The sequence below is a fragment of the Pipra filicauda genome, unplaced genomic scaffold (genome assembly GCF_003945595.2).
Source record: "Pipra filicauda isolate LSUMZ 115617 unplaced genomic scaffold, ASM394559v2 scaffold562_size295421_pilon, whole genome shotgun sequence".
In the NCBI taxonomy this organism is placed as follows: domain Eukaryota; kingdom Metazoa; phylum Chordata; class Aves; order Passeriformes; family Pipridae; genus Pipra; species Pipra filicauda.
The window spans coordinates 203,258-218,065 of record NW_024104712.1 but is presented as its reverse complement, the minus strand read 5'-3'; the positions used below and the strand labels follow the sequence as shown (position 1 = coordinate 218,065).

The window sequence follows — 14,808 nt, the reverse complement described above, 5'->3', positions numbered from 1 at the left end:
AGCTCATGGATACTGTTTGCATTTTGTGTTTGAAACTCCTTTTCTGCTTGTTAGTAGATCCAGAATGGGCCAACCCTGAAGCCCAGAAATGACAATGTCCCTGGAGCTTTCTCCAGACATTTCCCTTGCTGCAAATGACAACTGAGTCTGTGAGAGTCACCAGGAGCAACCTGAGACAGGCTATGGGGTCTGGGAAGAGGACTTCGTTTCTACCACATCATGGAGCCAGACACACACTGAGAGGCTGGAAGCATCTCTGATGGCTTGTTGATGCACAACCATCTGAAAGCAAAAGCAGGGCCAAACTGGTCCTCTCAGGGCCCACCCAGTCCAGCCTCCTGGCAAGATTGAGACTGCCTCAAGCAGTAGCCTCATGCATCGCCAGGGATGTGGGAAGACTCAGCAGTCCACACCACCCATGAGATTACTGCAGGACAAGGGCTGCATGAAGGCTCTTTCCAGGGAGGAATTACAGCCACATGTAAGTGCCCAGAGATTTCACAAATCTGAAAGCTGACTGATATCAAGAAACTGGACTTTCGAATGAAAGGTCTTCCTACCTAACACCGATGATTATCCTGTCACGGTTTGTGTTTGGATGCAGCAGACCCAGGGGTGAACACCTTCCTCCAATTTTCACAAGTGTCCCTGTGAGAGGGCTGCATCTGAAGAGATATGTATGAGTCAGTATAAAACAAGCTGCAGCTGGGAAAGGGAAATCATTTCACTGTGGTTTTGTCCTTGGGGTGGAAAAGATGAATTCAACACCCTATGCACTACATTCGTTGTGCTGCTGTTACCTAGTGCCCACCCAAACCAAGTGAAGGGGTGACTTAACACACCAGCTGACCTTGTCACAAACCACGGGCACACAGAGGCAGTGAACTCAAAATACCAATCTCATAGGTAAATAATCTTCTGTAAGTTACTCCTAACTAAAGGTTTTTTCTGCTAGCTGTGCTGAGAGAGCTCTCACACAAGTGAAACTTGGTTCAGAGAGTGAATCCAGCCCCAGTGAGAAAAGCACCTGCATCCTGCACTGGCCTGCAGGGAGCCACAGGTCTCTCACCATGAAAGCAGTAGAAGTAGAAGTGGTCAGACCAGCAGACTGTCCCATCCTGACCTTGCCCCAGGTCCCCTGCTCTTTCCCAGCATCACCTTAACACAGGGCAGCAGCCAGTGGAGGTGATAGAGCAGGTGACACACAGTGCCAGCACCGATTCAGCACCTGGAGGCAAACGCTGCAGTGGTTTGAAAAGCAGCAACCAACAGCAAGGCCAGGGTGGGGACACCCCGTCCCGTGCCCGGCTTCTCCCCCCGGACCTGCGGGACGCTGCGGTGTCGTAGAGCCAACATGGACCCTCGCTAGCTTCACCTCCGAGCCACACGCCGAGTTCCCGGCGCCGAGCCCGGGGCCATGACGGAGGGCAGCACGGAGGGCACACCGCTTGCCGGGGGCCGCTGCCGGCGGGACGGGAACCGCGGGCACGGCCTGAGCCCTCCGCGGGGCACACAGACCCGCCGGCCATCCCGGCACCGCACCCCGCCCCGCCCCGCCCCGCCCCACAGAGGGCCCTGCAGCGACCCACTGCACCCCCAGGGGGCTCGGGAGGCGACGGTCTGGTCAGGTCCGGCCCGCGAGCTTCGCCCCGGGCTGCGCGCAGGGAGCCGCCATGGCGACGCCGCGGCGGGGGTGGTGCTCGCGCGGTCACGTGAAGGGCTGTGGGTCAGCACGTGACGCCAAGGCCTGGTCACGTGCTCGGTGGCCGCGCGGGAGCGCTCGCGGTGCGGGTGCCGTGAGGATGTTTCGGTCGCTGCTGCTCCCGCTCCTGCTTCTGCTCCCACCCGCCAGCGCCGCTCCTGGTGGGTGCCCCGGCCCAGACCCTTCTGCCTGTACCCTCGGCCCCCGGGCCGGAGAGCCCCGGCCCTGCCGTGGTCGGAGCCCTCAGCCGACTTTCCCGGGCCCCGGGCAGGACCCCGAACCGGCCTCCCTGGGCGGGAGCCCTCAGCCGGCTTCGGGAGCCCCGTGCGGGAGCTCCGAGCTCTCGTGGGCCCCGGTTCCCGGGCTGGACCGTGCCGTACTGGGTGACGATGCCTGTTGTCGGTTTCCCTTGTGCTGACTGTGTCCCCTCCAGCTGCCCGGGCGGTGTGGCCCGGCCTGGAGGAGCGGCTTTATCCGCAGGTGCGGGACCACTTCAGCTTCGAGACCCGAGGCAACGAGACCTTCCCACAGCGGTACCTGGTGTCGGGTAGGTCCCCGGGGATGCTGCGGCCTCGGACTGGATTTTATTCTGCTTAAGCTTTAACCACCCCTGCCCGGCGGCAGAGCAAGAGCCAGAGAGCTGCACTGGACATCCAGGAGTCAGTGTGAGCTAAGGGGGGCCAGCCCTTCGTTGCAGTGAAGCATTCCCCTTTACTGTCTTTATTCTCTCCTTTTCCTTATCCTCTACTCTTTACAAAGGCATGTAGTGATAGGAAAAAGTGAACTGGCTTTAAACTGAAAGCCAGTAGGTTTAGATTATGTATTAGGAAGAAATCCTTCTCGGTGAAGGTGGTTAGGCCCTTGCACGGGTTGCCCAGAGAAGCTGTGGCTGCCCCATCCTTGGGAGTGTTCAAGGCCAGGTTGAATGGGGCTTAGAGCAGCCTGATCTAGCAGAAGGTGTCCCTTCCCCAGGGAAGGGGGGTGGAACTGAATGGCCTTTGAGGTCCCTTCTAAACTGTACTAGTCTGGGGTTCGCTCCTTGCCTTCTATCTGTTCTGGCCGTGGGGTGCAGGGACAGGTTTGGGGACTGGTGTCTCTGAAACAAGAGCAGGCTAGAAGCAGCAGCTGCATTAGGCTTGCAGCAGAGCTGGCTCTGTTGTGTGTGTTCAGTTGACCACAGCATCTCTTACACAGCAACTCGGTGCTCTGAATGCAGCAAGAAAAACAAATAGCGACTGAAATGTTGCGCTTTGTACCCACCATTCTTGGGAGTGAAGATAACTCCTCTTGGGTCGGTGGTTTGTGTTATTTAAAACCCTGCAGCTGTGGATAGCTTAATCCATGCCAAACAGTGAGTAGTGCCAGCAAGGAGCCAGCAGTGTCTTCCTTTCTAGCCAAATAACAAGTTATTTTCTGTGCCCCTAAGAGAGACAAGGCCTTTCTAAACAGCATGTGACTAAAAAGACAGCAATTTCTATAACCAGTGTGACATGTTTTTCAACTCTGCCTACTCAGAGCAATCCGGGGAGCAATTTGCAGGGAGAGAACAAAAGTGGAGCTGGGAATAGCAGCAGCCCTGAGCACTGCCCAGCCTGGTGCCCACCTGCTTCTGCCTCCCAGCTGCACGTGGGGCTTCGGATGCTGCAGCTCACCTTCACATCAGCTGTTGCTCTGCAGCTTATTCATCACCTGTGCCCAGTCATGTATGTCATGAATTCGTGGATCAGTTCAGCCCAAAGATATGGACACAACAGCAACACAACAAGGGAGACTTCACTAATTAAGTGGCCCTTTTTGAACAGAACCTTGGGATCACCTGGTTTAAAGCATTATGTAACTTTTACTTGTCTTCTTTTTAAAGTGTTACATTTTATCTGTGTGTCCTGGGCAGAGCTGAATAATATTTGTGAGGAGCAAAACATTAACATTACAGTTCTGCTGGTTTAAGAAGAGTTTCTTATTCAAAATTCCTGTGAACAGTTCCATTTCCCTCTACTGTTCTTTGTGCAATATGAGAGTTTTGAGATTATCAGCAAGAAGCTAAAGGAGACTTATTTCACAACAGGGCATCTGATACTCTTTAACTGAATTAAACTGAGTTTAACTGGCAGTTCCCCAAGATTTCAATCTAAAAATAGATACCTTTTTAGGGAGCCAGTCTGTTTTGGCTTTGGCTCCTGTGAATGGTTATTTACTCAAGGAACCATGAAGCATATCAGGAGAAAAGCCAGTTATCTACCGAATACCCAAAGCAAATGCAGCACAGACAGCGAATCAGCCTCCTTGTTAACAAAGAGCAGCAGTTTCACTAATGAGAGGTTTCAAATCCCATTCCAAGCCAAATCTGGCTTTGGCAAGTCTGTGTTGAGAATGCCAAGAATTAAATTGAGGCCTCTCTGTTAATGGAAACAGCCCCACGTGACATGCTGCAGCAACATCTGTAGGACAACTGCTGCAGAGGGTCTCTTTGGATGATACGGTAGTGTATTGAAATCAACACTTAACTGACGGTCTGAGGTCTGTCACTGAAGAAAACTATTTATTATCCCTCCTAATTCCTGTGCAATTTATGACTAAACTAAAATCAAATGTTTGTTAAAGTCAGCAAGCATTAAAACAACTGTTTCTTAGATAAGCCATTATTGACGTCATGGCTCAACTTGTCCTGCTAAGCTCAATTTGCCTTCTGTTTTAAACAGATCTGAGGATGAAGCACTTCATCTTCATATATCATCATATATATATATATATATATATAAATAAAAAATGTGTGTGTTACATATATCAGCATATCGTCGGCAGCATGTCCTGAGCTCATTCCCACCCGGGGGGGGGGGGGGGAAGGGGGGGGAATTCTGCTCCAGTGAGACCCCACCAGCAGTGCTGCATCCAGCTCTGGGAACCCTAACACAAGAAGGATGTGGAACTGCTGGAACGAGTCCAGAGGAGGCCACGGAAATGCTCCAAGGGCTGGAGCCCCTCTGCTCTGGAAACAGACTGGCAGAGCTGGGGGTGTTCACCTGGAGAAGAGAAAGCTCTAGGGAGACCTTATTGTGGCCTTTCAGTACTTAAAGAAGGCTTGTAAAAAAAGAGGAAGATGACTTTTTACCAGGGCCAGTAGTGATAGGACAAGAGGCAATGGTTTTAAACTGACAGAGGGTAAATTTGGATTGGACATAAGAAATGCTTTGCTGTGAGGATGGTGAGGCCCTGGCACAGGTTGCCCAGAGAAGCTGTGGCTGCCCCATGCCTGGAAGCGTTCAAGGCCAGCTTGGATGGGCCTTGGAGCAACCTGGGCTTAGTGTTCTTGCCCATGGCAGGGGGGCTTAAACTGGATGGTCTTCTAGTTCAAGCTGGGTCTTCCTCCCAACTCAAACCATCCTGTGATATGTAATTTACAGCTTTGTGTGACAGCAGGAGCAGCAGAAAGATGCAAGCAATTCCCTAATGTCAATTTTGTGGGAAAATTGATCAGTGCAAGTGTTTAGGATAAGTTGGGCTGAAAAGGGAAATTGCTCTTTTGGGGAGCAATTGTTTGCAAATGACTTGCAGAACTCGAGATTTTAGTTATTTTCAGGCAGAAGTGGAAGTTTCAGGCCATGTGCTGATCTCGTGGAAGCTCTTATTTACACCCAACCAAATGAAAGATTTCTGGAGCCTGGCCTTTTTAACACATTTCTGTCCCAACTCAGGTCTCAGGAATCAGCCTGTTCACAGAGTTCTTCCTTGTTAAGCTCCTACCCAAACTCACCAAAAATGGAGTCACTTCATGCACATGTTTTTTGTAGGGTTTTGGGGGATTTTTTGTGCTGTTTGGCTTGTCTGTTTGTTTTTATTATTTTTTATTTTTAATTTGCTTCTCTCAATTGTCTCAGCAAAGTTCTGGAAGAAAGGATTTGGACCCATCTTTTTTTATGCTGGCAATGAAGGTGACATCTGGACTTTTGCTCAGAACTCTGACTTTATATTTGAATTAGCAGAGGAACAGCAAGCACTTGTCATTTTTGCTGAACATGTGAGTATTTTAGTCATTATGCTTACTGTAGAGTCTTGTTCTGTTTACTGTTACCAAATTCAGCTTTCTGCAGGTCTGGAATACTCTTGCCATGAAGCTGAGTCAGACCTGCTGTAACCTTTTACCTCATAGTAGCAGGTCTTCTTTAGTTAATCATGGTTTCTGAATAATTTTCTGCTATGCCTACCAGCACTCCAGGATGCAGACTGCTGTTTCAGTAAAACCTATGCCACGGTGTATTTGCTTTTGTAAGTAGTTTCTACAAGCCTTGAACTCCATGCTGGAGTAGAGAGTTACTTTGTTTGGATAACGTTTAGTCTTTTTAGCCTGCAAAGTCCCAAACCAACTTTTCTCACACTAGTCTATTAACACTACTCTATTAAATCTACTATATATCAGTTTAGGCATGAAGAGATTATCCTGTTCCCTATTCTAGTTGGGGATTTCAGAAGAGAGACACGCGCTGAGAGCTCATCTGGCACACACTGAAGTAGCTTGTGTAGTAGTAGGACATACTGTACATCCTCTTCAGGATCTGTCCTGAAGGTCTCTATGTATCCGGTGCAGGAGACATTCCTCAGTTATGAACAAGTTAGAGGACACCTCATGCTCTGTTATCTCTTCCTATCAGTGCACACTTACCCCAGCTCTATGGTGACAGCAGCAGAGACCCAGACCAGCATTGCCACAGTGTATCTCTTTCCTTTCAGAGATACTATGGGAAGTCTCTTCCCTTTGGACTTGAGTCAACACAGCTGAAGAAGACTGCTCTGCTCACCGTGGAACAAGCCCTTGCTGACTATGCAGTGCTCATTACTGAGCTTAAGCAGCAGTTTGGTGCTGCAAATTGCCCTGTCATTGCTTTTGGAGGCAGGTAAGGTTTGTGGGGGCTCCTGCCCTTCTCTGCATCCTTTCCCAGTCACAGTCATGCTGTTCTTGTAGATCTCTTTGGCTCTCAAGGAAGTTCTCAAGGCAGAGTTTTAAGCTATTTGATAGAGAGCAGATGTGCCTGTGCCTCAGCTCCCAGGAGCTCATCACCAGGTCCCACTCAGCTTTCCCATCAAGCATTAGTCTCCAGTTATGATTGCTTTGGAGAAGCACCCCGACTGGATGTTTCTAAGCTTCTTCAATGTACGAGTCATCCAGAACATTGTCCCAATTTTCAAGAAGGGCAAGAAGGAAGACCCAGAAACTACAGACCTGTCAGTCTCACTTCACTGCCCAGTAAAATCATGGAAATAATTCTTCTGGGAGGTACTGAAAAACACGTGGAGGATGATGCAGTCATCGGTCATAGCCAGCATGGCTTTAGGAGGGGAAAGCCTTGCTTGTTGAACCTGATTTTTTTTCTAGGAGAGGGTAACCAACCTAGTTGATCAAGGGAAGCCAATAGATGTAATTATTTTGGACCTCTGCAAAGCTTTTCGTACAGTCTCTCACAGTATCCTTCTGGATGTCCTTTCTTCGATGTCCGACCCATGGCTGGATAACCATGTTATGTGATGGGCGAGCAACGGGCTCACAGGTTGGCACAAACAGTTGTAGTGATTGGCGTGACATCAGGTTGACATCCAGTCACTAGTGGGGTTCCACAGGGTTCCCTCCTCAGCCCGGTGCTCTTCAACACTTCATTAACAACTTGAATGCAGGACTGGAAGCGATACTAAGAAAGTTTGCCAACGACACTAAATTGGGAGGAGCTGTCAAGTCCCTCGAGGGCAGAGAGGCCCTGCAGAGAGACTTCAACAAATTAGAGAGATGGGCAATTTCAAACCCTGTGAAGTTTACCAAGGGCAAGTGCCAAATTCTGCGCCTGAGACAGGGCAACCCTGACTGTGTATAGACTGGGGAACGAGAGGCTAGAGAGCAGCTGCAGAAAGGGACACGGGGGTCCTAGTTGACGGCAAGTTGGATGTGAGTCAGCAATGCCCTGGCAGCCAGGAGGGCCAACCATGTCCTGGGGGGGCATCAGGCAAAGCATCATCAGCTGGTCAAAGGAGGTTATTGTCCTGCTGTACTGTGCACTGATGTGGCCTCACCTTGAGTCCCGTTTGCAGTTTTGGGCCCCACAATATAAAAAAGGCTTTAAGCTGTTAGAGAAAGTCCAAAGGAGAGCCATAAGGTGAAGGGACTGGAGGAGAAGCCTTATGAATAAAGGCTGAGGTCACTTGGTTTGTTCAGCTCGGAGAAGAGGAGACGGAGACTCATTGTAGTCTTCAAGTTCCTCATGGGGGGCAGTGGAGGGGCAGGTACCGATCTCCTCACTCTCATGATCAGTGACAGGACTTGAGGAAACAGCTGGAGCTGAGTCAGGACAAGTTGAGGTTGGATATCAGGAAAAAGTTTTTCACCCAAAAGGTGGTTGAACGCTGAAACAGGCTCCCTAGGGCAGTGGTCACAGCACCAAGCCTGTCTGAGTTCAAGAAGTGTTTGGACAACGCTCTCAAGCCCATGGTAGGATTGTTGGGGTGTTCTGCACAGGGCCAGGAGTTGGACTCGATCCTGATGGGTTTCTTCCAACTTGGCATATTCTGTGATTCAGTGAAAATGAGAAATTCCTCCTGCAGGATCAGAACATTTTACGTTGGAAATACAGGAAACTAATTATTGGTGAAATATTCTTCCCAGGGACCACCCAGGTTTTTATGAAACACAGCCTCTTTAACAGCATCCATCCATTTTCATTGTAGGCCCCTTCATAATTCTGCTTTGCAACCTGCTGCATGGCTACCCCTTGATTCCTTGCAGCAGTCCTTCCCCAGAATGCTGCATCTGGGTGGATGTGATGTCCTTGTTTCTTGATGGATCCCCACTCTTGTAGTAGAGGGATGCTTCCCTTCAAAAGGCTTCCAGAAGTACAGGGCTTCGAATTCAGTCACAGTGAGCTAAAAAGCACTTGACCTAACAATTATCATTAAGCCTCCAGCTCACTGTGGTGTGGTGATTGAACTGTTGATCTCAGGCGAGTTTGTACTGTGACTATCAGGACAGTATAGCTGTCCTGGGAGGGGGAGGTGGGAGAGGGATTCAGCAAAACCTGTGAGCTGGCTGCATGTTAGACTCAGCTCTGTGTGTATAAATGAGGGCTCAGGCTGCAGCAGCCCTTAAGACACTAAACCCACGTGAAGGACACTGAAATATGGCAGTGCTGGAGCAGCACAGTGTTTCCCAAGGGAGAGAAAACCCAAACCTCTTCTGGTGCTTATAACTTTGCCAAACTAACCTGAAACTACTTGTGGCAGGTTTCAGCTAATGCCTGTTTCCAAGACCAAGGCTAGAGAAATGCAAACTGTTTTACATATGTGTGCTGTGGGAATGGTATGTACTGCAACCACTTGAAGTGGTGGGGAGGGAGCCTGAGTACCTCTAAGCCTGGAGTTAGACCAGGTTTAACCTGTGTTTTGGGAATGTCATTTGTCACCCCCAGGAGTGGCCTCAGAATAACTCCACAACCATCAGCAAATGAGTAAGTTCTGTCACCTTGGGTCTATGTAGCAGCCCTTGATCCATGTGTAGATTGTGGCCCTGGCACTGAAGCTACTAAGATGGCTTTGAGTTTTCTTGTGGCATTTGTTCATGTCTCCCCTTCCCTGTAACTGATCAACTATGCAGCAGCTATTTGGTGTGCCCAGGAAGAATACTCTCCACTTGCCAGGACATGAGAGGGCTGCCTCTTCCGCCGTGTTCAGGGACACCCTTTGCCAAGAGCCTGCAGGGTCCTTATTATTGTGTATGCAAAATGTACAGTGTGTCTTCTTCCCCCACTGAACAGTGACAGCTTCACTTGAGCCACACTTGGCTCTGCTGTGAAGTTGTCGGGACATGCTCAGGGTGGTGCAGAGTTAAATACTGAGGCAGGATTTACATTTGTCTGCAGAAGTAAACTGAGCTGCTGTGTTCCCACCAGAGCTGGTGTGAACATCTGGAGAAAGGCCAGTAAGAAAACACTGTGTGCTGCTCTTTGACCATAACTGGATCTTTTCATGTGAGGATGAGGCATCACAGATATCCACGAGCATCATGCATATCATGAGCATGCAAGAGCACGTGAGGCATCTACAGATATTCATGAGCTTCTTGTTACCTTGGGTTGGGTGAGCCTGTGAATGCTGGCCTGAACTTCTGAGGTCTTACAGCATAAGTTGTCTGTTAAAGGAAATAACTTGTCCTTTCTTGGCAGCTATGGAGGAATGCTGAGTGCTTACCTGAGGATGAAATACCCAAACATTGTGGCTGGAGCACTAGCTGCCAGTGCTCCTCTGCTGTCTGTAGCTGGGCTTGGAGACTCCACCCAGTTCTTTAGAGATGTCACCATGGTAAGTAGCATCTCTTTTCAGGAACATTATATTCTTGCCTTAGGAATGCTGCTTCTTTTTCCTTTGCCATGTGTTTAAACAGACATTTGTCTTCACAGCATCAGTGCTGAGCAGAGAGTGCGATTAAATGAGAACCCACAAGGAAAAGCAACAGCTGCAGCTGTGATGGCAGAGCACTGCCTTAGCTGGAGCAGCTCAGCGTCCAAAGGTGCCACTTTGAGCAGCACAACTCAGTGCTAGTACCTTTAGTGCCACTAAGAATTCACTTTCCCATTTAGTGGCTTGACCATATTACAGCCTGAAATTTTTCCTTTGTGCGTGGCTGAACCCCTTTTGGGTAACTTATTCTCAAACCCTCTCCCAAAATGCTGTACTTTGCATTGGTACCAATGATTCACAACAGCTCCCTAGTCCCAAGGGGGTTGCATTTCAATGAAGAGCTTGGAAATCTTCATGTCACTACCTAAAAATGTGCAAGGTGTCCTAGGTTCTCTTAAACTAAAATTTAAGCATGGCTTTTGCAGCTTGAGGCCATAGGACTCATAGGAAGATGGTGTTGCTTAGAACTGACTTACATTCAGTTTATAAGGAAAGAAATGTACTACCTGGTTGTACTGAAATCTTGTCTGATGGTGTCTGTTCTGCCTGTCTTTTGACATGAATTTCTAGATCTGGGTGACACAGATGGCTTTGTATGAACTACCTGTGTTGTTCCTCAGTCAGGGTTTGGGTCTGTACCTGGTGCAGGAGCAAACGAGCACCCAGAGCTGAGGTCCACCTGCTCACGTTTAGTCCCCTTCCGCCCAGAAAGGGGTGCTGGGTGATAGTTCACTAAACTGGCACCTCTCTTTGGGGAGTTTGCAGGCTTTTATACAAGTTACAACAAAGAAGTTGCACAAAACTTGTTAATCGGTCAACTTAACCAGTGCTTTTCTGCACATGCTCTTATCAGTTCACTATACCAAGGTGGTCAGACAATAGCATGTGAGGTCCCTCAAAGGTCGTTTTTACCTTGATAATTAGTCTTAGATTGGCTTTGGGCCACCTTAATTCTCTTCTTCCCCATCCCCCTTGTCCAGAGGTGATTCATCTTTGTTGACATTAACATATCCTTGTCGTTCTTGTGTTACTTTGCTGTGATTCTCCACTTTGAGGGCTGAGGAGCACACCTGTGTGTGCAACTCGTGGTTTTTTTGCTTTTATTTATATACATGAACACCTTGTTTCACGGCAGAGACTTACAGGATAGATGGCTTTACTACTAAGTATAGAGAAAAGACTATAATGAAAATAAACACATTTGAAACTCTTACGTGTATAAAAGAATAATAGACATCTTGTCTTAAAGTTCTACATTTTAAAACAAAAAAATGTAATGCCACTTAGTTATCTAACAGGCCTTGCAGTAGGAATTCTTCCCTGGTTGAAGCTAACTTCCTCTCAGCAGCCCTGTTCAGCCAGGAGCTCTGTCTTGCTTCAGCTGTGAATATGCTGTGAGTCATTAAACACCCCTGAAAATAGGGCTTTGACCTTTTCACTTGAAAAAACTTTCCAATTAATTTAAAAATCTATTTTCTCTCCAGCTATAAATGAAGCTCTGGGCTGAGCTCCTAAGCAAGCACCATGTGGTGTTTTCAAGGTACTATCACCTTCAATGCTCTTATTTGCAATCTGTGCATCTGAAATCTGAACTGAATTGTTCTTCTCGGTGAGAACACCCCTGAGAGCTGTTAATGGTAATGAAGGCACAAACCTTTCCTGAGTCACTGTGGAAAGCACCTCTCTTCCCTCTGTCCCTCCAACTGAGTCAGAGTGCATTGTCTCAAAGCAGCTTTCTCTGTGACCCTTACTGAGCCTTTTCAGCTCACTTCGTAAGTCTCTAGCTCACAGGGAAAGTGAGCAAAGGGCAGAAAGTTGATTTTACATTCATAGTACTGGGTTATATATGCCAGCTGCCTGCAGCTGGCAGAACCCCTGGTGTGAGGCCTGCACATACAGCCCCTGCCTGCTTCCCTTGAGGTTACTGCTGCAGCAGCTGCGCAGGCCATCAGCTCACATCACACATCTGAATTGGGTGTGAGTCAAGAGTAAGACTGGCGACCTGAACAGGAACAGCTTTCCTTGGAATGGCTGCAATGCCTCCTGCCTCTGCTCAGCTCAACTGAACTATTACTGGCCCATAAGGGCCTGGGGGTCAGCTGAAATGGGTGCTGAGTCCTTCGTGCCGGGCAGTGCATGGCAGCAGTCCAGCAGTGCCTAGAGGTGCTCAGCCATCACAGCAGCCAGAGCAGACCTGCTCCTCTGTCCCAAGCCAAGCCATCCCCACCCTCTGGAGCCATTAGTGTAGATGAAGATCACTAAGCACATCCAGAAGGAGATTTGGAACTCCTAAAGAGATGCCCAGGTAACTGTGGAAAACCCCATAATGATTTCTTTAAGCATAGTTATCAGACAAAGGCAGAGTTAGGAAGAACAGAAAGGTCACAAATCTATTTTTTATTTGAGGCTGGGTCTTTATAAGAAAAATGCCTACCTAGTGACTTGTCATTACTTAACCATTGCTCTAGCAGGGTAAAGGGACCTTGGAAGAGCCCTAATAATTCTTCTTATTATGAAGCACTTGTTGCCAGCAGATCTGAATCTGCCTTACAAATTAAGAGAATAGAAACGCCTGGAGTCACTAGAGCCTTCAGTAACAGAAACTACTTGTTCCACATTAGCCAGCCACAGCTCTTCAAGCATAACTTAGAGTGCTTTTTCAGGATCAGTAATGGTTTTCCCAAGAAAAAGGACATGGTCATCTGGCAGGTCACTGGCAGGTTTAAGAAAAGCAGGTTTTGGTTCTGTACCCTGGATGCACAACTGACTTCTCCATGGCTCCTTCTCATAGACAAAGTGCAGTTGGAAAGACTCTGTTGTGTGTTTAAAAACAACAACAAAAACCTTCTAGACCTCACAGCCTGGCCCACTCTCCCCATGTCCTGGCCAAGGCATGTCTCCTCTTGCTGCTTCATGTTCAGTCTGATGCTCCATGAAGTGCAGAGTGTTCCATCTGACAGCCTAGCCAGACCTGGTGGCACAGCTGCTGCTTGGCCTGAGGTGTGCGGAGTGTTGGTTTCTACTGGGATGTGATGACTGTCTGGAGGACAAGGCACTGGTGTCACTGCTCTTGAAGATGCAGATGAGGTGCTGACCAGGGGGCCAGTACCCCTCTCATCTCCTGGTCCTTCTGGCAGGTCTTCCTCTTGCAGCCTCTACAAGTATCTCCTCTGTGAAACTGTCAACTGTGACATCTTGGGCACAGACCCCATGTGGTATAATGGAATCGTTTATTACAGTTCTTTCATGGTTTGTATACCCCGTTACATCAGCAGTAAATTCCTGTTAGTAACTTTCCTCTATATCTACTTTTTAGTTAAGCATTCACTGAGCATGAGAAAAATACCCCTAAGCAATTTCTGACACACAAAGATACATCTCACCACGTCCGCTTTTATCTCGCCAAGTTCCCCTTAAGTTTCTCCCAGGGTCATATAATCTCGGTTCCCTACAGTCAACCTGTGTCTTTTCTGTCCCTTCAGGATTTTCAGAAGTCCAGCCTAGGCTGTGTCACAGCTGTCCGCAAGGCCTTCCAGCAGATCAAGGACCTGTGCCTGAGTGGAGGTAAGGAGAGAGCCCTGCAGACAGCTCTTAAGTGCAGGCAGCAGTCCTAGGCAGTCCCAGCCACGGGGAAAAAAGCTGATACAGCTTTACCTCAGCTAGCTCTTCAGTTTGCTCAGCTAAATTAAAGCAAATACCCACATGGCTGCCTCTTTCTGCTTGCATGATTGATTTTTTTTTATTTCATTAACAATTTCAGTTAACATTAAAATTAGCAAACCGACACCAAAACATTAAGCAGCTCTGTGGGGATTTGCACAGTGTTAATGAAACAGTTTTTTCTGCACCAAAGTGCAAAAATACTTGCGGGGAAAAACCACCAGTATTTTATGCTAGTAAAGCCACATGTTTCGCCAGATGCTCGTCCTCAACACCCACACTGTTAAGAGCTGTTCAGGTGGGTATGACAGCTTTGTGGTCAGCTCACTGGATAGATGTGAGAAATATATGGAGAGCAGTCTAGGTCCTGAAGCAATCATCCAGGTCCCTTCCATCTCCAGCCTCAGACAGTTAGGACAGAGAATGGTGAAGACCTCTGCAATGGCTCCTAAGTAGGCTGGACTAGATGTCGTGAGCTCATGCAGCATCTCCTGGGAGCCCTGCGTGGTATTGGGATAGCTGTGGTGACTTCTGGGTCTGTCCTGAGGCTTGGTCTGTGGTGCTGCATGGCAGGAGCCATGTGCCTCCTGGCTGCTGCTGGTCCTGGAACTGCCAGAGGAGCCTAGGGTCCAAAACACTGTTTAGCTTTAGGTCACAGCAGTAAGAACATTCGTGTTAACTAGCCAAGCTCTTCCAGGTCTGCCTGGGGGCTATGCTTACTGCAGCAGGGGGATGAGGTGGTCATATTTAAGGCTTAGACTCTCAAGTGAGTATCCAGAGGAGGTCCCAGACCTGCTTTGGTGGTCAGCTGTAGAGCAGGACAGGGACAGGAACTGCGACTCCAAAATGTGGAGGCTGAAAATGAAAATGAAGGGAGCAGCTTTTCCCAGCAGAAGTGCAAAGGTGTATCTGAGTACATGAGTGCATCTTGAAGGAACGTCTTCACAGATGAATTTCCTGACTCCAGGTGACCTGTGCAGCCCACTGAGGTTTGAAGGCATGTCTCAGGAGCCCTG

At 48.5% G+C, this 14,808-nt stretch overlaps 1 protein-coding gene across 2 annotated transcripts in view; it reads left to right on the top strand.

The window, feature by feature from the left end:
* The first annotated feature begins 1,786 nt into the window (after positions 1 to 1,786).
* Positions 1,787 to 14,808, top strand: part of DPP7 (dipeptidyl peptidase 7) — a 34,642-nt gene continuing 21,620 nt past the window's right edge. For both annotated transcript variants that reach the window (XM_039387449.1, XM_027720424.2), the window contains exons 1-6: positions 1,787 to 1,863; positions 2,136 to 2,249; positions 5,578 to 5,717; positions 6,428 to 6,591; positions 9,898 to 10,033; positions 13,615 to 13,696. In XM_039387449.1, the coding sequence (XP_039243383.1) occupies positions 1,803 to 1,863; positions 2,136 to 2,249; positions 5,578 to 5,717; positions 6,428 to 6,591; positions 9,898 to 10,033; positions 13,615 to 13,696 (697 nt within the window). In that variant the 5' untranslated portion in view covers positions 1,787 to 1,802. The remainder of the gene's footprint in view (positions 1,864 to 2,135; positions 2,250 to 5,577; positions 5,718 to 6,427; positions 6,592 to 9,897; positions 10,034 to 13,614; positions 13,697 to 14,808) is intronic.